Source organism: Panicum virgatum, chromosome 7N (assembly GCF_016808335.1).
Source record: "Panicum virgatum strain AP13 chromosome 7N, P.virgatum_v5, whole genome shotgun sequence".
NCBI classification, from domain to species: domain Eukaryota; kingdom Viridiplantae; phylum Streptophyta; class Magnoliopsida; order Poales; family Poaceae; genus Panicum; species Panicum virgatum.
In genome coordinates this window covers 37,674,796-37,698,722 of record NC_053151.1, presented here as the reverse complement: position 1 = coordinate 37,698,722, position 23,927 = coordinate 37,674,796, and the positions used below count along the sequence as shown (strand labels likewise).

Below are 23,927 nucleotides of genomic sequence, written 5' to 3'. Positions count from 1 at the left end.
TTTGACACCACAAAGCCAAAGTTTTTTTTTATTATTCCAGCAGTTGAAGCTGCTAGCCAAGCACTCTCGGTTTAGCATTTTCGAATAACTTACTACAAATGAGAAACACTAAGTCGGTACACGATAAGAGCACGGGAAACTAATTAAAGACGCAAGGGTGATTACGACGACTGAGTGGACGCTACAGCAAATCAAATGCACCAGCATGCATGGCTGCGGCGCGGGGTGCGTGCTAATAACTCCGGGACGCTACTGGATCGGACCCTGCTCGCCTCGCCTCGCCGGCTAGCAGGACTTGGTGCAGAAGCACTTGCGCAGGATGCCGCCGTGGTGCCTGCACTCGCCGGAGGGGAAGCCCTCCGTCTGGCACACGTGCTGGCAGTTGCTCTTCCTCATGCAGGCGCCCACGAACTTGTGGCTCTGTGACACGCAGTGCCGCGCCTCCGCCACCCGCGCCGGCCCCATCTCTGCACACCACTCGTCCGTCCGTCTCGTGCCATCAGAAAAAAAAAATGCAAACTAACAATGGGCGCGGGCGCGTGAGGAAGACGTGACGAACGAGGAGAAAGCATGCGTGCGCGCACCTGAGGCGACGAGGAGCAGCAGGAAGAAGAAGAGCACGGGCGCGGCCGCGCGGCGGGAGGCCATCGACGCCACCATTTCGCTGCCTGCTGCTCTACTACTCTCAGACCGGGTCACGGGCTCGGAACGGCGTTGTTACAAGTGGACTGGTGTCTGGTGGCTTGCAGTTTGCGCGGTGCCGAATGGGACGGCAGCGGGGTTTATATAGGGGGGCATTCAGAACGCCGGGCGGCCCGGCCCGGCCCGGTCCGCTCACAATCCAGGTCCGTTTAATTTCGTGCCCTTGAGAAAGGATTCAAATCCGCCGATTTTGTTTTAAATTCGTCCAGGACCGGAGCAGCAGCAGCAGCGCATGGAATTCTGATCCGGTAGGGTTTTTCTAATGCAACATGGACGGTGCGAGGTTTGGGCTTTGGATCCCACCGGCCGTCGTCACACCTGCACCCCGACGCCCGGTGCGAAAAAAAGAATCCTGTCGTGCACCCTTCTTGAGGCGTTGCTGCAGGGGTATGTCTTCGGAACGTAGCGTGAGATCGACTATCGAGCGCGGCCGGCGGTGACGCATGCGTTGATCGATGCTGGGCAGGGTGCAGTGCACCGACCTGGCAGCGGGATGGCCGACGGCGCACGTGATCAGCCGCGTGTGGGCGCGACGAGCCACCGGGCAGCGGGCCAGCAACGCTAGCTACCAATGGGGCCGTGGGTGTAATGCCGCTTGGCCGCCGGTGATCACCGACGGCACGAGTGCAAATAAACAATCGCAGGAAGATCAAACTCGATGGCATGTTTCAGTTTTCTGAACTGAACTCCAACTCAACTCTGTTTCAGTTTTCTGAATAACATGTTCGACAGTTCAATTTACAGTGCGTTTTTATACTCGCCAAACCATTTATTCACCTCAGGATCAGCCAGGGGTATGCAGGTCTCCTTGGTTGACGGCGGAGCCCTCGGCGAGATACCGTTCTGCAAGCGCCGTGTGCAGTGCAGCCCCGACGGGCACGACATCCTCGTCGACGAAGAAATGCGGGTTGTGAGCCGGGTGGACGGAGCCAGTTGAAAGGAACCGAGTTCCTACTGCGGCCGCGAAGGTTGTAGGGGTGCGTGGATGGAGGGCGAGGCCTTGGGGGTCGCCGGCGGATGGGCGCCGTGGCGACCAGCAAGGGGAGCGGCAGCGGCGTGGAAGGGGGCGCGCGCGTGAGAGGGAGATCGCGAGGGAGAGAGAGACGCGAGAGTAGGGGCGGCCCCGTGAGGCCAACTGGAATCAATTCCTAGCTTGATCTGTTTTCATCTAGAAGAGAGTATTTAACTTACAAATTGTCCCACACTTTAGGAAAGCGAATAAAACCCTAAGGAAATAAATCGTGGCTCTCCTAGCCACTTGGGCGGCGCCCCCGGCGTTGGTACGTGATCCACGCCGGGGCTGTCGGCTGCTGCGCCGGCTGGGCCTGTGCCGGCTACTCCTGGCCCGTAACATCTCTCCGCTCCTCGGAAACAGCTCATCCTCGAGCTGGAAGTCGGGGTAGCTGTGGCAGTACCGCCCTAATTAATCCGGCTCAAGTGCGCTAACCATCATCTTAAAGACAATCCCGGCTAACACGCACTTCAAACGGAGTAATTCGGCAGTGCTGTCGGGTAAAGTCCCGAAGAATCCACCTGAGCGTCGATCGAATCCAAAGCTTACATGTAACCCACACGAAGGTGAGTCCAGAGAGTACAACATTTCACAAATATATTACATTACAGAGTCTTAACTTAATTATTACAAACCAAGTTCGAAATCATTGAAAGGTACTTGAAATTCGAAAAGAAAGTAGTTCAGAGTTCACTGCAGCGGAAATAAAACGAGTTCTAAACGACGATACATGATGTCATGATGAAGCCCGTACATGACATCACTCGGCATTGCCATCGTTGGCCGGAGTCGTATCCCACTCCACCGACCAACCAGGGGGTAAGGTACACGGCCAAGTCAAGCTAGCAATCATGTCCTCAAAATTATTACCTGAAATAAAAATTTAGCCACAAGCAAGGCTGAGTATACTAATACTCCGCAAGGCTTACTCGACTAGGATATAACTAACCCTCTAACTAGACATGCAAGGCTTTTGGCTTGAGGGGTTTGTCTTTGCCGAAAAGCAGTAAGTCCTTATTTTCCGATTTTAGCTTTCAAGTTCTATTAGGCTTAACCATTCTACATTAGCATCTATCCTAAAGCATACATGGTGGAAAGCAATTATTTTTCATCATTCGACCATATTTCTCATCATCATTGTTCCACTTCTTACTCTATGTGGCAAAAGGGTTAAGCAGTCTCAATATCCGTGAGAGACGGACGATTCGAATCGAATTTATTAACCTGGCCAGGCAGACCTAAACACACGCATGGAAAATGCAGTCACCCACGCGACTTTTCCCCTTTTTCCCCGGGCATGAAACAGGCCCACCGTCCTAGGGTGCCCTGCACCCGTGCGTGACCATAGACCAGACAGTGGGGAGTATGTTCCACGGCCGGTTCCATCAGGTACTTAAGCTTACCGATTACCATATTCTCGGCATGTGGTTAGTACGTTCAAATGCTTAACCACCACTACCACACACCGCGGCCTTATCCATTTTGACTAAACAGACGGGGTATCACAAGTACAACAACCCCGCCCGTAAACCTTATATTGCAGTGTGTAGTAAGCATTCAACTCCTATGAGCTCGCGAGTAACAGGAAATCACTCGACTTCTACCGAACCATTAGCATAGCCAACTAGCGACCTACACATACTAGTGTTCAAGCATAGGTACCTAGGATCATGCAACTAAGGTTCCAAACAATTCCTGCAACTTAAATGCGCAATAAACAGGAATACAAATAGTTGCATAAATTAAAATAGGTAGGACATGCTCCGGGGCTTGCCTTCCTGAGCGTAACTAGCTGTGGGCTCTTCCGAAACTGGGTTCGGGTCTTCGGTAGCTTCAGTCAGATTTACTTGAGCTTCACGCTGCTCACTCTCGGACTCCGGCACCAACTCGTACGTACCGTCAGGGAGAGTAGTCGAATCTATATGAAATGCATACGCGTGAGTTATTTTAGTGATACGATTTAATCAATTCTTCACTAAAGAATTGTACTCCAACACAAACTCAAGATGATTTACAAAAGATTATGTTACATCATTTTGGACAACCATTTATAGAGTAATAATCATTGTACTGACTTCACAAAGTAACTCGGATGGGTTTTCTCTTTTATCCCTATGCAGCAAAAGAAGATTTTTCTTATTTATTACTAGGTTAAGCATGTCCTTATCATAAATAATGTTAAACAGAGATTCTGGGTTTGAAATTTTTATGTATGATACATATCTAAATAACTTGCCTACTGTGAAATTTTCAGCCCATTTTATGCAGCCTATTAACCACGAAAAATAAAACAAACAGCTACTGCTGGAAACAAAAATGAATTTTACAGGTCAAACTACGCAAGTACTGGTAATGAAATTTTAACTGAAGGTTTTATAACTAAATATAAGCCTGCCATAAATTTTTCACAATTAAAAAAGCATTTTACAGGGCATGAAAAATAGCACAAAGTAATGCTGCATGGATCGAAATTAAATTCCATAGGCTGTTATACTAAGTTCCAGAGCCTCATATTTTACCAGTATGGTCATAAACTCAATTTAATCCCCTAGAAAAATTATCAGATTTTTCTATGCAAATAAACTATTTTTCTTGATTTAGTGTAAATAGCTATACTATTAATTAGTTGGACTGGTTCCACCTATCTAAAATTTCTCAAAATTTTTGTACAGTAACTAAACATCAATTTAAAGGCACTGTAAACGTTTGAGCTCATTAAACCAAGCTAAACAGTATGTACAAACAAACTAATTTAAAGTAGGCATAAAGCAAGATTTAAATAAACCGATAGCTAGGCATATCAAAAGTCTATGAAACTTTTACACAAGGTTATACACCTAATATGTACCCTACTGGCCAAAAATGGTTAACAACTCATGTTTTTAACTCGAGATCTAATATAAAGTACATTTTCTTTGTATTTTAAATGAAGTAAAAACTATTGAGCAAATGAAAAAGTGTATGTAACAAAAGTTGTAGATCTCTTTGCAAAGATTCCATAACAGTTGAGTTTGAATTTTTCTGATTTTTCTACGAGTTTTAATCGAATTTACAAGTTCACTGGAAAATCTAGAAAATACAAAAACACAGATTGCAAAGGGGCCCCGGAATCTTTCACTTAACCCCCTGGAAACCTAAAAAAAATTGCGCCGGGGTCCCTGGCCGGAGGTAGGAGACAGGGGAGGCGGCGGCGGGGGTTTTCCCGGCGAGGAGGAGGCTCGCCGGCGGCGGGGATGGGGTCCAGGGGTGAGAGCTCACCGAGCTCTACCTAGGGGTGGGTGATGTGGTCGACGGGGATGGTCGGAGCAGGGTCGGCGGCGGCGCCCAGGGAGCGGCGGCGGCGGCTGCAGCGGGCGGCGGCGCTCCGGTGCGGGAGGAGGGGCAAGAGCAGGCCGGGGAGCTTCACGGCGCCATGAGGAAGCTAGCTCGGGGGTCGATTGGAGTCGGGGAAAGGCGGGGAAGGGGCTCCGCGGTGAGGGGGTGCTCGACGGCGGCAATGGCGTGGGCGGCGGCGTTCCGCGGCACTGGGAGGCTCCGAGCGGAGATGGGCGGGCCTGGGAGTTGCCTGGGGGTGGAATGGAGCCCGCGGGATGCTCGGTGGGGGTGGAGGAGGGGTGAGCTGGGCTCTCCACGAGAGCCGTAGCTCGGCGGGCGGGAATGGGGGCGCGGCGACGCTGTGCAGTGGCGCGGCGGCGCTGGCCGTTCTAGGCGAAGGGGTGGGGCGTGGGCGTGGGGAATGGGGTGTGGGCGAGCGGGCACACGCGCGGCGCGAGCTAAATGGCGAAGTGAGGGCGCGAGGAGGGGACTAGGCGCCCGCGCGGGGGAAGCAGGGCGTCGGCGGCGAGGGTGGCGTGGCGCTCTGCGTGCGCGTTTAAGGCGCGTCGGCGTGGCCGAGCGGCAAGGCAGCAGCGGGGCAGCGACGCAGCGGGGGCGGGGCGATGATGGCGGGGTGGCGTGCGTGCGGCAGGTGCACGGCCGGCCCGTTTGGGTGCTACGGCGGCGAGGCGGCGCGTCGCCGTGCGCTTGTCGCGGCGTGCGCGTCAACGGGCTGGGCGTCAGCGGCGCGCGGGGCGTGCGCACTCGAGAGAGGGGAGGGAGTCAGCGGCGCGCGGCCAGGCAGCGGGCAGCGAGCGGGGGCAGGCAGCGGCTCAGCGCGGCAGCGGGCGCACGCGCGGCGTGCCTGAACGCCTGCGCGCGCAGAGAGGGGGGAGTCAGCGAGGGAGAGAGAGAGGAGAGAGAAAAAGGGAGTCGAGAGAGAGAAAAGAAAGTCCACTGTTTGACTTAGCCAAAACTCAAAATTTTCAATTGAAACTCGAAAAATTTTGAACACGAAAGTTGTTCAAAATTAAATTTCCTACAACTTTCCTTTCAGGCAAAACTTCATTTGAGCGATGGTTTGGAAGTTCAAAATTTGAATTCAAGTTTAATGATCCCGCTTGTTTTTCGGGGTTAATTCAAATTTTCATGTTAGAACTTGAAAAACTTTGTACACGAAAGTTGTTTATTTTGTCCAACTCTACGACTTTCGTTTTGGGCAAAAGTTCATTTGAGCAAAAGTGTGAGAGTTGACTTTTTGGCGTGTTTAAACTGAATTTCGGCTTTGCAGTAATTGAGAAGTTGGGGGAGGGTTTAACGTGTCATTGCATGTTAATTGCCTGTTTTATATAGTGTTAAACACCGGAGGTGTTACAACCTACCCCCTTAAAAGAATCTCGTCCCGAGATTCAGATAAGCAAGCTAAGTGCAGGAAAGAGGTGTACCTCCAGTTGAATTCAGAAAACCGGGGAAATTCTGATTTAGGTAGCTTTCAGTTTCCCAGGTAGCTTCTTCTTCGGTATGGTGACTCCATTGAATCTTGTACATTCTAACTGCTTTCCTTCGAGTGACCCTTTCCATGTTATCAAGAACCTTGATAGGATACTCGACATACGAGAGATCTGGTTCTACCAATATTTCTGTTTGTTCAATTATCTCGGTGGGAACCCGAACACATTTCTTGAGTTGAGAAACATGGAAAACATCATGTACTGCTGCCAGTCGAGGAGGAAGTTGTAGTCTATAGGCCACGGGTCCACAAACCTCAGTGATTTCATAAGGGCCAACATATCATGGAGCTAATTTGCCCTTCACGCCGAATCTCTGCACACCCTTGGTTGGTGAGACTCGAAGATAAACATGATTACCCACTTCGAATTGCAAAGGGTCCCTTCTTTTATCAAAATAACTCTTCTGCCTAGACTGGGCGGCTTTTAAATTCTCTTGTATTACCCTCACCTTCTCTTCTGCTTCTGTTACGAGATCGGGTCCGAATACCACTCGTTCTCCGACTTGCGACCAACTCAAAGGGGTACGACACCGTCGACCATATAAGGCCTCAAATGGTGCCATTTTCAAACTCTCTTGATAACTATTGTTATATGAGAACTCCGCTAGAGCTAGACATTTGTCCCAACTCTTGTCATAATGAATGACGCAAGCTCTCAACTTGTCTTCCAGGATTTGGTTCACCCTCTCAGTTTGCCCATCAGTTTGGGGGTGATAAGCTGAGCTTCGAATTAATTTTGTCCCAAGAGATGCTTGCAACTGTTCCCAAAAGCGCGCAATGAACTGTGTCCCACGATCAGAAATGATTGTCTTGGGTACACCATGCAAGCAAACAATACGATCGAGATAGATCTCGGCATACTTCTTGGCAATGTAAGTAGTATGTACTGGAATAAAATGTGCCGTCTTGGTGAGTCTATCCACGATAACCCAAATGGAATCATGTCTCTGGGATGTGTTGGGTAATCCAACAATGAAGTCCATACTTATGTCTTCCCATTTCCACGACGGGATAGGTAGAGGTTGAAGCAAACCGGCTACTCTCAAGTGGCTGGCTTTTACTCTCTGGCAGGTGTCACATTCCGAGACATATTTAGCAATTTCCCTTTTCATCCTAGTCCACCAGAAATTCTTCCTAAGATCTTGATACATCTTGGTACTGCCCGGGTGAATAGAAAATTTGGAAAGATGTGCCTCGTCGAGAATTTGCTTCCGAAGATCATGATTTTTCGGAACAACTAAACGACTTTCGAACCATAGGACTCCCTTATGGTCCTGACGAAAACACTTATACTTCCTTTCTCCTTGAGAGAGTTTCTGTTTAATGATCCCAACACCCTTATCATGTAATTGGGCCATAATGATCTGATCATGAAGGGTTGGTTCAACTGAAATGTGATTTAAGGTACCTTGGGGAATCATTTCCAACTGGAGCTTCCTCATCTCATGACAGAGGGTTTCCGAATAGGATTCCACGGATAGGCAATGGCAATGAGCTTTGCAACTGAGTGCATCTGCTACAACATTAGCCTTGCTTGGGTGATAGTGCACCTCAAGATCATAGTCCTTGATTAATTCTAACCACCGTCTCTGTCTCATATTTATATCAGCTTGAGTGAAGATATATTTGAGACTTTTGTGATCGGTGTAGATATTGCAATGCGCACCCATAAGATAATGCCTCCATATCTTTAGAGCGTGAATGACAGCTGCTAATTCAAGGTCGTGAGTAGGATAATTCTGTTCATGAGGTCGAAGAGCTCGTGACGCATAGGCGATAGCTCTATTGTCTTGCATGAGCACGCAACCAAGACCCGTACCCGACGCGTCACAATACACGTCAAAGGACTTGGTGTTATCAGGTTGAGCTAAGACAGGTGCGGTAGTCAACTGCTCCCTTAGGGTGTGGAAAGCCTTTTCACATTTTTCATCCCACACAAATTTTACTCCTTTCTTCAATAGTTCAGTCATTGGCTTAGCAATTCTGGAGAAATCCGGAATGAATCGGCGATAATATCCGGCTAAACCAAGAAAACTGCGAATCTGATGAACGGAGGTAGGAGGTTTCCAGTCCATCACTTCTTGCACCTTGCTAGGATCCACAGCTATGCCTTCGCTGGAAATAGTGTGGCCCAAGAATTTCACACTATCTAGCCAGAATTCACATTTGGAGAATTTAGCATAGAGCTGATGGTCCCGAAGACGTTGGAGAACAATGCGCAGGTGCTTAGCATGGTTTCCTCATTCTTGGAATAAATAAGGATGTCATCAATGAAAACCACGACGAACTTGTCGAGCTCCGGCATGAATACCGAGTTCATGAGATACATGAAATAGGCAGGTGCATTTGTGAGACCAAAAGACATGACTAAATACTCATAGAGTCCATACCATGTGGAGAATGCGGTTTTAGGAATATCACATGGACGAATTTTAATCTGATGGTAGCCGGAGCGAAGATCAACCTTTGAGAAAATCCTAGCTCCAGCCAGTTGATCGAAGAGAACATCAATGCGGGGAAGGGAATATTTGTTTTTGATTGTCGCCGCATTGAGAGGTCGGTAGTCCACACACAACCTCAAACTATCATCCTTTTTCTTTACAAAGAGGCCTGGACAACCCCAAGGTGATGCACTGGGGCGAATGAAACCTTTATCCAGCAGCTCTTGAAGTTGAATTTTTAACTCGGCCAACTCCTTGGGTGGCATTCTATATGGCCTCTTTGAGATAGGGGCAGTGCCTGGCTGTAGTTCAATAATAAACTCAATCTCTCTATCTGGTGGCATTCCTAGCAAGTCATCCGGGAACACATCGGTGTACTCGCATACCACAGGAATCTCTTCTAGGTTGGGTGTGCTCAGGGCAAATGCACAAGAATTGACACACTCTCGGAAGGGTAAATAGAGAGTAGTGGCTCCATATTTTGGCGAATTTAATTCCACCGCCCTGGCGGGAATATTTATTATAACCCCATGCTGAGTCATCCAATTCATCCCCAAGATGATATCTATACCCTCAAGTGGTAGGAGTATAAGGTCGGTGTTGACGATTAAGCTACCCAACTTGATTGGCACAAGTCGTGTTATTTGGTTTGAAGCAATTTTACCTCCTGGGGTTGATATCATGTATGACCCTTTCGTGTGAATAAAATCCAAACCCACTTTTGCACCAAATTTTGCATCAATGAAACTATGCGATGCACCAGAATCAAATAATATAACTGCAGGTTTGTTGTGGATAGAAAATGTACCCATCATCACTGGTGCGCCCTCAGGTAGTTCTGCAAGAGTGGTGAAATTGATGCGCCCTTGCTTGACCTGAACAGTTTGCCTTCTGCCCTTGTTCTTGTTGTTTTGATTAAAGCCTTGGCCCTGGTTTTGTCGCCTGGGTTGCGGGCACTCACGGGCGAAATGAGTTGAGCTCCCACAATTGAAACAATGATTTCCCTCACTTGGACGGGCTGGCGGTGGAGCAGTTGGCCTTGGGCCAGTTAACTGAGGAATAGGGAAACGTGCCACGCTTTGCTGCAGTGGAGGCCTGATAACCCAACGCCCTGGCTGAGGGGCTTTCTGAGGAATCTAAGGTGCAACATTCTGTACTATGCGATACCTCTGTGGCTGCGCACTAGAGGGTCCAGCTGGCGCTTTCCTCTTTTTCTCAGCACGGTGAGTCATGATACAGTCTTCTTGAGTGAGTGCGAGATTAACCAGCTCATTGTATGTATCGACCCTAATGGGGTTTAGTCGTTCCTTGAGCTTGGTGTTTAAGCCTCTACGGAAACGATCACGCTTCTTAACATCTGTGTCAGCATGATAGCCCGCGTACTGACAGAGATTGTTGAAAGCTTGGGCATATTGGAGAACTGTACGTGTCCCTTGAGTAAGAGCCAGGAACTCATTCAGCTTCCTATCCATGAGTCCTTCTGGAATATGGTGACCCTTGAATGCAGCCTTGAATTCATCCCAAGTGGCAACGTGATCAGCTGGGAGCATGCCAAGGTAGTTATCCCACCAAAGACGTGCCGAACCGCGAAGCTGTTGCGCGGCAAAGCGAGCCTTGTTTTGCTCTGAGCATGGTGCCAGAAGTAGTGAAAACTTGGACTCAATTGTGCGAATCCAGGCATCCGCATCCAGTGGTTCTTCTGTCTTGTTGAACAGAGGGGGCTGAGTTGCCAAGAAATCTGGATAACCAGCAGCTTGAGGTTGATGAACATTGGGTCCACCCCGTTGCTGCTGTTGTTGTTGTTGTCCCTGGACGAGTTGACGGAGTAACTCGGTTTGGGCAGCCAGATATTCCGCGAAGTTGGGTGGCGGTGGTGGCGGTCGCTGCGAACTGCTACCATTCGCGTCCCCGAAACCCTCAGGGTTGCCACGTGTCGCTCCCACCATCTGGAATGGCAATTTCTCTCATTAGTAGGGTGACATATGACTTCCCCAAGTACACAAGGGTAAGCGCGAAAAAGTAGTACTGGAATGAGTATAATATTAACAGGGACAGCAACGCGGTTCGTTACAAGAAAATTCATAACTTGCACTCTGTTCAATGAAATGCGCCCAAATTTTTACAACAGATAAATAATTCATCATACTACAACTTTGGTATTCAACTCCAAAGCTAAATCTATAGTTAAGGTGGGCGAAAAATTCAGTTTCTGCCGCTCTGTCCAGTCTGTTTTTCAGCAGGCCGAGGTGCAATGTTCGGGCCATAACTTTTGACACACAGGTCTAAAAATGCTGAAATTTGGTGAGCACTTAGATCATGAAATTCCCAACCACTTTGGTATTCAACACACAGCCCAGAAATGCAAGGAAACATGGATAAAAATTCAGACAAGTTTCTGCAGCGATAGACTCCACTGCAATTAAACCATTACAACCATGCATCAAGTTCTTAGCTACAGCCTAAACGATTAAGATACTTTTACATAGGAGTGGTACTCTTTGACAAAAGCGAGGTACTCAACTCTTAGTTAGCCTATTACATCACCATCCAAAGTTAGGCTACCCTACAGAGGAGTATGCGCGAACGACTACTTAAGACATCATCTAAAAGTCGTCCAGGTTGTTGACGGAAGACTCGCTCCTCACTGGAGAGTGAGCTCCCGGAAGTGGTGGCAGGGGCACTCCAGACATAGTGTCAAGTCCTGAGATACCCTGAACCTCCTGGGGCTCCTCCTCCATGGCCTCGGGCTGGGCCTGCTGAGCCTCCAACATCTCAATGTGATCAAAGGCAGCATTCAACTGAACCTGCTGGGCAGTGAACTGCTGCTCCAGAAGTGCAAAGTCAGCATCCCTGTTGTCCAAGAGAACATCACGCTCCTCAATCAGACCCTCCAGTTGGCCAACATGGGCATCCAAATCCCTGATCTGCTCATTCTTAGCAATCACTATCTCGTGGCTAGTTCGTGCAGAAGCAATGATCTGGGTCATGGCCTTGGCCTGTAAAGTCTGCAAGCGGTATAGTGCATTCATGCACTTCACTGACATGGAGATAGTCTCTGCAGCTCTGTTCTGCTGAAGGTACCCAGTGTGTCCGACCCGACTAAGCCAGTTAGCGTCATTGGGCTGCTCTGCTGGGAAGAGGCCAATAGGAGCTAGTGTGACAGCTGCGTAATTCTTCTCACAAAACTTGTTGAGTGCTGTCATGGCTGCAACTTCCCAAGTGTCAACCAGACGGTGTCCAACTACCTCCAGCTCCAAGGAAGCCCAGTGATCTGGAAAAGGGTGGGGAGCATGAGTCATGCGCACGCGACAGCGCGCAACTCCCATCTCATGGAACTCCTCGCCCACATAGCGCGGGGGACTGGGATATCCGGCATCGCGCATCACCTCCCAAAGAATGGAGGGAAAACCCTGCCAGTGTGTGCACTCGGAGTGTGCACGCCCATCCTCATCAAACACCAGGAGAGCAGGGGCAGCCATCTGTACAAAAGATGTACACAAGTGAGTGATGGTTGAAACAGATTTTGGGTAGTGCACGAAAACGAGTACAACTGGAAGCACAGAGCTCTAGAAATTCTCAAAATTTACAGGAACATTCCTAAGGTTTTTAGGAACAACTTTGCTAGTCAACTCAAGATCTAGATCAGATCCTAAGAAAGTCTTATCCTTATAGTTTTGCTTTGCTGTCAGCCCAGAATTTTCAGTGACCAGAGAGCTAGTAAACTGAGTGCTGAGGACAAACTACTAAGCCTAAATTTACTAAATTTTTACAGAAGCTTGGTGATTAAATTTGGCGCAAGTTTTGTGTTGAACACATCTGCAGAAAACATTTCTAGGAAGGCCTAAAAATTCGTGCAACACAGGTGCTCAAAGCTGACAGAAAACAGGGTGTCAAAGTTTCTAGTGTACCCCACTGTATACTAGTCGAAAAATTCTCATTTTTACACAGCAGCTAGTAGGCAGGTTTTGGGGCAAAATCATCCACTGGCGCTTCTACAGATAAAGTCATCTACCATGTCAAATAAATTCATCTTCCAGGCTATAGCAGAAAATGACAGATTTCTAGATAGACCTTAAGTGAGAGGAGAGGAACCGTGCTCACGTGCAACCTTAACATTCCCGACTAACCCACATCTATTTTCTTTGGCTTTCAATTTTATGAGCATGATGCATGCACGACCTAATCGTCCTCCCAAAGGAAACAATTGCCAAATAGCTTTGGGCTTACGGGGTTAGCACCGGTGGCATGGCACAACTTACGTCTCTCCCTATATATATTTCTAGCCGAGTTCTAACCGTGCTTAACTTACGTAATCGCGGTTAGTGTACCTGCAGAAAATTGACAGATATAAATTTCATTGAACCTTTCATGCCAGCACACATGAAAGCGTCCCCATACATTACCGCTCACTATAGAAGCGGCATCCATGCGTCCAACACTGCATGGACAGCGCTCATACGTTACTGAGGTGACGTATTCACGTTTTCTTTTACTCCCAATATAATCGACCGATGGTCGGTATATTGGCAGCAGCTCAAGTAGGCCACTGCTTGAGCACAGCGTTCGGTTCGCATCACCGACGGGAAGGTCAATCTCCCTCAGTTGACTGAGTATACTTTACTCCCAATATACCCAACTAATAGTTGGTATATTGGAAGCACCTCAAGTAAGCCACTGCTTGAGGGCAGCGTTCGGCTCGCATCACCGACGGGAAGGTCAGACTCCCTCAGCTGACTGAGGATCCTTACCGTCTTACCTTAGCGTAGGTGCGTCGTTACATAATGTAAAGTACTGAATTGAAGTACAGAAAGAAACGTGCTGGAAGTCAGTTATAAATAAACCATAAGTTAATTAGCCACCTAGCAACTTCCATAATTCTCCCTAGGGCTTTACGTACTATGCACGATCCTTAACGAACCAACGTATTTTCCAAACGCGACTTTGTGGCTAAGTTTTAAGGAAGACTTTTGAAATCTAGTCGTACTCCCGGGTGTGCGCTTTGTTCGGCTCTGATACCAGCTGTGGCAGTACCGCCCTAATTAATCCGGCTCAAGTGCGCTAACCATCATCTTAAAGACAATCCCGGCTAACACGCACTTCAAACGGAGTAATTCGGCAGTGCTGTCGGGTAAAGTCCCGAAGAATCCACCTGAGCGTCGATCGAACCCAAAGCTTACATGTAACCCACACGAAGGTGAGTCCAGAGAGTACAACATTTCACAAATATATTACATTACAGAGTCTTAACTTAATTATTACAAACCAAGTTCAAAATCATTGAAAGGTACTTGAAATTCGAAAAGAAAGTAGTTCAGAGTTCACTGCAGCGGAAATAAAACGAGTTCTAAACGACGATACATGATGTCATGATGAAACCCGTACATGACATCACTCGGCATTGCCATCGTTGGCCGGAGTCGTATCCCACTCCACCGACCAACCAGGGGGTAAGGTACACGGCCAAGTCAAGCTAGCAATCATGTCCTCAAAATTATTACCTGAAATAAAAATTTAGCCACAAGCAAGGCTGAGTATACTAATACTCCGCAAGGCTTACCCGACTAGGATATAACTAACCCTCTAACTAGACATGCAAGGCTTTTGGCTTGAGGGGTTTGTCTTTGCCGAAAAGCAGTAAGTCCTTATTTTCCGATTTTAGCTTTCAAGTTCTATTAGGCTTAACCATTCTACATTAGCATCTATCCTAAAGCATACATGGTGGAAAGCAATTATTTTTCATCATTCGACCATATTTCTCATCATCATTGTTCCACTTCTTACTCTATGTGGCAAAAGGGTTAAGCAGTCTCAATATCCGTGAGAGACAGACGATTCGAATCGAATTTATTAACCTGGCCAGGCAGACCTAAACACACGCATGGGAAATGCAGTCACCCACGCGACTTTTCCCCTTTTCCCCCGGGCATGAAACAGGCCCACCGTCCTAGGGTGCCCTGCACCCGTGCGTGACCATAGACCAGACAGTGGGGAGTATGTTCCTCGGCCGGTTCCATCAGGTACTTAAGCTTACCGATTACCATATTCTCGGCATGTGGTTAGTACGTTCAAACGCTTAACCACCACTACCACACACCGCGGCCTTATCCATTTTGACTAAACAGACGGGGTATCACAAGTACAACAACCCCGCCCGTAAACCTTATATTGCAGTGTGTAGTAAGCATTCAACTCCTATGAGCTCGCGAGTAACAGGAAATCACTCGACTTCTACCGAACCATTAGCATAGCCAACTAGCGACCTACACATACTAGTGTTCAAGCATAGGTACCTAGGATCATGCAACTAAGGTTCCAAACAATTCCTGCAACTTAAATGCGCAATAAACAGGAATACAAATAGTTGCATAAATTAAAATAGGTAGGACATGCTCCGGGGCTTGCCTTCCTGAGCGTAACTAGCTGTGGGCTCTTCCGAAACTGGGTTCGGGTCTTCGGTAGCTTCAGTCAGATTTACTTGAGCTTCACGCTGCTCACTCTCGGACTCCGGCACCAACTCGTACGTACCGTCAGGGAGAGTAGTCGAATCTATATGAAATGCATACGCGTGAGTTATTTTAGTGATACGATTTAATCAATTCTTCACTAAAGAATTGTACTCCAACACAAACTCATGATGATTTACAAAAGGTTAAGCATGTCCTTATCATAAATAATGTTAAACAGAGATTCTGGGTTTGAAATTTTTATGTATGATACATATCTAAATAACTTGCCTACTGTGAAACTTTCAGCCCATTTTATGCAGCCTATTAACCACGAAAAATAAAACAAACAGCTACTGCTGGAAACAAAAATGAATTTTACAGGTCAAAATACGCAAGTACTGGTAATGAAATTTTAACTGAAGGTTTTATACCTAAAGATAAGCCTGCCATAAATTTTTCAAAATTAAACAAGCATTTTACAGGGCATGAAAAATAGCACAAAGTAATGCTGCATGGATCAAAATTAAATTCCATAGGCTGTTATACTAAGTTCCAGAGCCTCATATTTTACCAGTATCGTTATCAATTTAATCCCCTAGAAAAATTATCAGATTTTTCTATGCAAATAAACTATTTTTCTTGATTTAGTGTAAATAGCTATACGCGGGGGTAGGCAGCGGCTCAGCGCGGCAGCGGGCGCACGCGCGGCGTGCCTGAACGCCTGCGCGCGCAGAGAGGGGGGAGTCAGCGAGGGAGAGAGAGAGGAGAGAGAAAAAGGGAGTCGAGAGAGAGAAAAGAAAGTCCACTGTTTGACTTAGCCAAAACTCGAAATTTTCAATTGAAACTCGAAAAATTTTGAATACGAAAGTTGTTCAAAATTAAATTTCCTACAACTTTCCTTTCAGGCAAAACTTCATTTGAGCGATGGTTTGGAAGTTCAAAATTTGAATTCAAGTTTAATGATCCCGCTTGTTTTTCGGGGTTAATTCAAATTTTCATGTTAGAACTTGAAAAACTTTGAACACGAAAGTTGTTTATTTTGTCCAACTCTACGACTTTTGTTTTGGGCAAAAGTTCATTTGAGCAAAAGTGTGAGAGTTGACTTTTTGGCGTGTTTAAACAGAATTTCGGCTTTGCAGTAATTGAGAAGTTGGGGGAGGGTTTAACGTGTCATTGCATGTTAATTGCCTATTTTATATAGTGTTAAACACCAGAGGTGTTACAGTAGCGCTCGACGAAGGACTCTCGTGGCTCCCAGGTCGCATCATCGGCAGGGAGCCCCTGCCACTCCACGAGGACCTCCCAAGTGCCCTGCTGAAAGCGTGCCCGCCGCACCCGAGCAGGAGTCAAGACCACCCGGTCATCATGAATGGTCGGCAATGGCGGAGTGGACGCAGGGGGATCGCCCTGCTGAAAGCGTGCCCGCCGCACCCGAGCAGGAGTCAAGACCACCCGGCCATCATGAATGGTCGGCAATGGCGGAGTGGACGCAGGGGGATCGCCGTAGTAGAGCTTCAGCAACCCCACATGGAAGACATCGTGGAGGCAAGACCCCTCCGGGAGCTATAGACGATAGGCCACGCGGGGGCCGAGCTTACCCTTGGGACGGCGCTCCAGCGAGAGGGTCGGCCGGTGCAGCAGGCGAAGCCAGACCCAGGCACCCACCGCGAACTCCAGCTCGCGGTGATGAGCATCGTAGTAGTGCTTGGCATGCTGACAAGCCTGGAGAAGATGCTTGTGGACATCGGCGAGGAAGGAGTCGCGGTCGCGGAGTAGCGTGTCAGCCGCGTCCGTCTGGGTCGCACCGGCGGTGTGCGGCAGGAGCGCTGGCGGGGGTGCCAGTAGACCACCTCGAACGGCGTCGCCCAAAGCGTCGTGTGGTACGAGGTGTTGTAGCAGTACTCGGCCCATGCGAGCCAGTCCACCCAGGCTCGTGGGCGGTCGCCCGTGACGCACCGCACGTACATGGCCAGCACCTTGTTGACGATCTCCGACTGGCCATCCGTCTGGGGGTGGAACGCCGTGCTGAAGCAGAGCTGGACGCCGGCCATCTTGAACAGGTCCCGCCACATGTGGCTCGTGAAGACAGGGTCCCTGTCACTGACGATGGACGCCGGGAACCCGTGGAGTCGAACGATGCCGTCGAAGAAGGCGCGGGCGACCAACGACGCCGTGTACGGGTAGCTTAGGGCGATGAAGTGCGCATACTTCGAGAAGCGATCCACCACAGTGAGGATGACCAACTTCCCGCCGACCTTGGGCAGCCCCTCGACGAAGTCCATCGAGATGTCCGCCCACACCTGGGAAGGGACCTCGAGGGGCTGGAGCAGCCCGGCTGGCCACTGCGTCGGCGTTTTGTTGCGCTGGCACGTCGGGCAGGCGTGGACAAACTCCTACACCAGCCGCCTGTCGTGGGGGACGTAGAAGTCGGCGCGGAGATGCTGTAGGGACTTCTGGACGCCCTCATGGCCTGCTGAATGGACCAATGAGAGCACCCGCTTGCGAAGGTCGTCCTAGGCAGGCACGAAGATGCGCTTGCCGTGGAGGAGGAGCCCGGCGTCCCAGCGCCAAGGAGCCGTGAGGCCCTCGCCCTAGTGCTGTGCGGCCTCGCTATCGGTGGAGGTAGCCGTCTGAATGTCGTCGATGAAGCTGAAGGACGGCCCGGAGATGGCATGGAGTGCCGCTGCGTCGTCCGTACTGGACTCGCTGTCGCGGCGGGAGAGGGCGTCGGCCGTGGAGTTGAGGTGCCCTGGGCGGTACTCCACGGTGAAGTCGAAGCCGAACAGCTTGCTAAGCCACTGGTGCTGCGGGATTGTGGACAGCCGCTGGTCAAGGAGGTACTTCAGGCTGTAGTGATCGGTGCGGACCAGGAAGCGGCGCCCCCACAGGTAGGGCTGCCAGTGCCGCACCGCCTGAACTAAGCTAATGAGCTCCCGCTCGTAGGCCGCTAGCTTGACGTGGAGGGAGGTGAATGGCCTGCTGAAGAAAGCTAGGGGTCCGGACCCCTGGTGGAGAACGGCGCCAAAGCCGGTGCCGGAGGCGTCACAGTCAACCACAAACTGCCGCTCGAAGTCCAGCATCTGCAAAACCGGCCCGGTGGAGAGCGCCTGCTTCAGTGCCGCGAACGCCTCCGCTGCTTCCTCGGTCCAGGCGAAGGCCTCCTTGCGCAGGAGGCGAGTCAGGGGGGCGGCGATGGTCCCGAAGTTCCGGATGAACTTGCGGTAGTATTCGGCGAGTCCTAGAAAGCCGCGGACGCCCCGAGCCAAGCGGGGCTCAGGCCAGGACGCCACAGCCTCCACCTTGGCGCTGTCCATGGCAACGCCCCCGGCCGAGATGACGTGGCCGAGGTAGGCGACCGAGCTGGACCCGAAGGAGCACTTGGAGTGCTTGAGGTGGAGGTCGTGGGCGCGGAGCGCGTCGAAGAAGACGCGGACGTGCTGCAAGTGCTCGGACCATGAAGAGCTGTAGATCAGGATATCATCAAAGAAGACGAGCATGAACCGCCGAAGGAACCATTGTAGGACGTCGTTCATGAGCACTTGGAACGTAGCCGGCGCATTGGAGAGACCAAACGACATGACGAGGAACTCGAAGTAGCCGTGGTGGGTGCGGAATGCCGTCTTCTCCACGTCGGCCAAGTGCATGCGCACCTGGTGATAGCCGGAACGCAAGTCCAGCTTGGTGAAGAACTTGGCGCCATGCAGCTCGTCGAGTAGCTCGTCGACCACAGGGATCGGGAACTTGTCCTTGAAGGTCTTGTCGTTGAGCGCGCGGTAGTCGATGCAGAAGTGCCAAGTGTCGTCCGCCTTCATGACCAGCAGCACAGGCGCCGAGAACGGCGAGGTGCTGGGCCGAATGATGCCCTGGGACAACATCGTGGTGCACTGGCACTCGAGCTCATCCTTCTGCAGCTGGGGGTAGTGGTACGAGCAGACCGCCACTGGAGCCGTGCCCGGCAGAAGGTGGATCCTGTGGTCGTACGGGCGGGACGGGGGCAGCCCTCACGGCTCGGCGAAGACGTTGTCGTATTGCTGGAGGAAGACATCGAGGAGGGGGCGCTCGGGGTCAGCGGCCAAGGCCCGTAGGCTCGGCTCGAAGATGTTGTCGCGGGGAGATCCAATCCCCCGCTAGAAGACGCGGCTGCCGTGCCGCGTGAATGCCATGCAGAGGTCCTCGAAGTCCCATAGGATGGGGCCCAAGGTGCGCAGGTAGTCGGCGCCGAGGATGACGTCGAAGCCGCCCAGGTCAATGCCGAGGCAGCTGATGGTGAACTCCTCCTTGCTGATGTGCAAGGCGACATTGCGGGCCACCACCCCGCAAGGCACGAGGTCGCCATTGGCAACCGTCACGTGGGTCTTGGTCGTCGATGTCGCCAGGCCCATGCGGTGCATTAGGTCCACATGGACGAAGTTGTGCGTCGAGCCGCTGTCGAGGAGGGCCGTGAGGCGGTGACCGTGGATGTAGACGGGCAGCAGCATCATATCCTCCGTGCGGATGCCGGCGATGGCGTGCAAGGAGATCACCGGGGCGGCCTCCTCGGCTTGCAGGGCGTCAGCGGCGGCGGCCGCCACGCTGTCCTCGCCGTCGGACGTGTAGTCGCTCACCTCCAGGAAGAAGAGGCGCAGGCACTGGTGTCCGCGGACGTAGGGCTCGTCGCAGTTGTAGCAGAGGCCCTGGCGGCGGCGCTCCACCATCTCCGGGGGGGAGAGACGGCGGAACTGCCGAGGCGGTGGCGTCGATAGGGCTGGCGCCGAGGCTGCCGGAGCGGGCAATGCTGGAGGGGCCGCGTGTGGCGCAGCTGGCGGTGGTGGGGGCAGATGCTGAGGTAGGCGCCCGGCATGCTGCGGCGGAACGGTCGCCATGGCAGCCGTACGACGCTCGAAGGACCGCGCCAAGTGCATGGCGGCCTGAAGATCCTGGGGCACCCGGAGCTCGACGTCGACACAGATGTGATCCGAGAGGCCACCCACGAACAGGTCGGACTTCTGGAGTGGAGAGAGCTCCGGCGTATGGCACACTAGGGCGTTGAAACGCACCTGGTACTCCTGGACGGTGCCGTGCCAAGGGAGTCGTGCAAGCTCCGAGAGGCGGTTGGTGCGGACGGCTGGACTGAAGCGCTGATTGGCGAGTTCCTTGAAGCGCTCCCACGACGGCATGCCCCTCGTCCTGCTCGAGGGCATAGTACCAGGTCTGCACCACTCCGGTCATGTGGTACGAAGCGAGCCAGACCCGATCCGAGGCTAGTGTACGCTGTCCTCAGAAGAACTGCTCGCAGCGTGTAACACCCCAAGTGTTAATCACCTATATTTAAGTTTAATCAGGGGATTAGCATGGCGATTAGCGTTGCGTTTTAACACACGCGATGACGAAATTTTGTTTGAGGATGTTTTTAACGAGAGCTCATATCATATTTCGTTTAAGTAATAGTAGAAATCCGTAACTAGGAATGGTAATAAATTTATAGCAAAAGTTTTCAAATGGAATCCCTTAGAAATCAAATCAAATTGTATTCTTGTGTAAACATCTAAACACACGAAATGAGGTGCTTCAGGATGCTTAAAAGTTTTTGATTCGGTTTTCAATTAATAAAACTTTGAATTTGCAAAAGTTGGAACCAATATTACCAAACTGGGTTTGGCTCAACCTGGACCGGTCCGACCGGTATAATCGGCCAGTCAGACCGGTAGCACGCCGGGCAGCACGCATCACGGCGTCCGCGCGTCGGGCGTCGACACCGGCGAGCGCGCTAGTCATCCATGGCATCGCCCGTCCTCGTCCTTATCCCGAGTCGGCCGCGTGATATTTCCCCCCCTCTCTCTCATGCTCAGCTTGCCCCTTCTTCTTCTTCCTCGAGTAGAGCTCGAACGAGCTCGTGCGGCTCCCGTCCACCAGCCAAATCCCCGGCCTCTGCCCCACCATCTTCAAATCGCCGCCAACCGAAGCTCCCTCACCTCTCTAGCTCCCTCAACCCCTCCGACACGAGCTCCGGCCACCGTATAGCTGGGAAACGAAGGTTCTCCGGCCGCCGGCCATCCATGGCCATCGAGCTCCACCTCGACGTCGAACTCCTAGTCCCGGCCACTGTTTTCTTCGTCCGGCGGCTCAAATCGAACCTAGGTGAGGCACTGATGCTCGTGCTCTCCTCGTTCTTGCACGTTCCGCGAGTTTCCGCGCTCGTTCGTGGCGTTGCCGTCGCTGCCTTGCTGCTGCTTGCTGTGGGCCGTGCGCCAGCGCCTCTGCGCCGCGCCGCCGAGCGCGCCAGCTCCGCTCGGCTGTGCTAGCCGCCGCGTTGCCCTGCCCTGCCGCCGAGCAGCTTCGCCGCCGGCGAGAGCAGCTCGCCACGCCGCCGGCCATGGTCCGGCCGTGACCTGTCTTACCGGTGGGTAAGATTTTCTGATTTTTATTCATTTGACGAAAACTTGTAGACTGCATAACAAATCAAGAAAAAATAGTAAAAATACAAAATTAGTTTTGTTAGAGTGGTTGCATCGGTATCTATAAGGGAAAAATATTAATTCTTGCAAAATGATCTTTTTACCCTTGCAAAAATTTAAATTGTGTTTAGGCTTAATTAATTAATTTATGCAAATCTGCTAGTCCAAAAATTATGAAATTTTTGCGGTACTTCATTTTATGCATGTGTAGTCCACTATAAAAAAATTCATGTCCAGAAAACATAGTTTGATATGTTAATTGGGTTATCCATATCTTAGTATATCTATAAATTAAGGAATAAATTATATGTAAGAAAAATCTTGTTAATTTAAATTAGAACACTGTATCAGTAGCTGTTTCATGCTAGATTTCGCTCATCACTAGAATGTACTTAGTAAATCTATTTTGCTCGTGGCGAATTTAGCTAGTTTGTATTAAAAACATATTTTTGGGGTTCATGCCAAAATAATTGAGTTAGTTGCTAATAATTATTTTATGCTTGATAAACTAGTTAAATTTAATTAGGGCTTAGTTAATTAAAATAGTTTTCTTGTTGTTAGTAGATATGCTAACGTTGCCTCTTACAGTGGTTTAGTAGATAGGTTACCTGTTGTTAGGGTTAACTTGCAGCTTTAGCGTGAGGAATACTTTAGACAAGAGTAATGGGGTAACCAGAGCATCACCACAGGACCATCCATGCGTTCAACAAAGGACTAGTTAGCTGGTTTTTCGGTAAATGACTGTTCTATCAGTTAATAACTGAATAGTCACTACTCTTCACCATTTAGCATCATGATTGTTTCATAAAATGTCAGTATGCATTCATACATTGCACTCATACATGGCATTCTATCATTTCATGTAGAGCCAGAAGCTACGCATATCGTTCACAAAGTCGCGGTTGATCAAGTTTGGAGTCCACTCAGGTGCAATCGTTGTGGATCAAGCTCGATGTCAAGCAAACTAACTTAACCTGAAATCAAGGCAAGCCCCGGAGCATAACCTATTATTTTAACTTATGAAATGTTATATATATATTTACTTGATTATGCATTAAGTTTCTAGGCGTTGGATGAAACCCTAGTTGCATGATTCCTAGGTTCCATTGGTCGGAATACTAGTATGTGTATGTCGTTATCCTTGCCATGCTAAAAATAGGATTCGGTAGAAGTCGAGTAATTTCCTGTTACTCGCGAGATATAGGATGTCATTATGATTTGATTATGGAATATTGGAATATGGAGGAAAGGAAAGAAATTGGAGACTGGCGGGAATTGTCTAGTCCGTCTGTGTCGGTTAAGGACCGTACCGTTGTCGGCCCTGCTGATCATGTTTGAATTGTACTAACCGCATACCGGGAGTAGGAGGTAGTCGAAACCGGTAAGCCGAGTACTGCCTTGCTTCGAAAGTACAGGAACCCGCACCCAACTCCTGGGGTAGTTGAGTAGTCGCGGAGAAATGGGGATGCATATGTTTACTTTTAGTGGTCTCACGTTGAGCTCGGCTGACCATATGTCGTTGGGCTGGTTCCTGTAGTTCGAGGCGGGGAGGGGAATGGTTGGTTTGTATTGTCCGATGGGGCAAATACGTGCCGTGTTGGTTAGGTCCACCTTGCAAGGTTAAATTGGATCAATTCTCCGTCAGTCGCTCTCGGACATGAGCACCTTGATTTCCGAGTCACATCGTAGTAAGGAAATGAAACAAAATGATATGATACATGTTGATGTTATTTAATCAATTGTGTTTTCACATTGATTGTTATAGATATGCAAATCATAGATGTGTGGCAACTTTATAACTATAATTTGGAGCTAAAATTTTGAAATTAAGGATCTACCCTTAGATGCTTTTCTGCAAATAAAGCCACCAGCCAGAAAGCTTTGCATGTCTAGATACGTGGGCTATGTGTACCCATAGTCGGGTAAGTCTTGCTGAGTATTAGTATACTCAGGGTTTGTTGTTTATCCTGTTTCAGGTATAGAAGCTAACCAGGATTCGCATCAGTGGGCTCGATGTGACGTCCTCACGTGTTTATAGTTATTGTTTTGTTTTATTGGTTCTCAATC

The 23,927-nt window shown here is 49.7% G+C and overlaps 2 protein-coding genes across 2 annotated transcripts in view; both read right to left on the bottom strand.

Annotated features, from left to right (window-relative positions):
* Positions 1-754, bottom strand: LOC120682966 (defensin-like protein CAL1). Its single transcript, XM_039964975.1, has 2 exons — positions 585-754; positions 1-467 (listed from the first exon to the last, which is right to left on the bottom strand). Exons 1-2 carry the CDS (start codon positions 658-660, stop codon positions 286-288), a joined length of 258 nt encoding a protein of 85 aa, XP_039820909.1. The 5' UTR covers positions 661-754; the 3' UTR covers positions 1-285.
* Positions 755-1,481: 727 nt separating this feature from the next.
* Positions 1,482-23,927, bottom strand: part of LOC120682331 (IAA-amino acid hydrolase ILR1-like 5) — a 65,732-nt gene continuing 43,286 nt past the window's right edge. Inside the window, exon 6 of the mRNA XM_039964175.1 lies at positions 1,482-1,632. The gene's annotated coding sequence lies outside the window, so the exon portion shown is untranslated. The remainder of the gene's footprint in view (positions 1,633-23,927) is intronic.

What these genes read in the sequence shown, in the direction of transcription:
- LOC120682966 (XM_039964975.1), bottom strand. Translation starts at nt 660, where the DNA reads ATGGTGGCGTCGATGGCCTCCCGCCGCGCGGCCGCGCCCGTGCTCTTC. An exon ending in GCTGCTCCTCGTCGCCTCAG is followed by an intron (nt 468 to 584) that starts GTGCGCGCACGC and finishes AGTGGTGTGCAG; the next exon opens with AGATGGGGCCGGCGCGGGTG.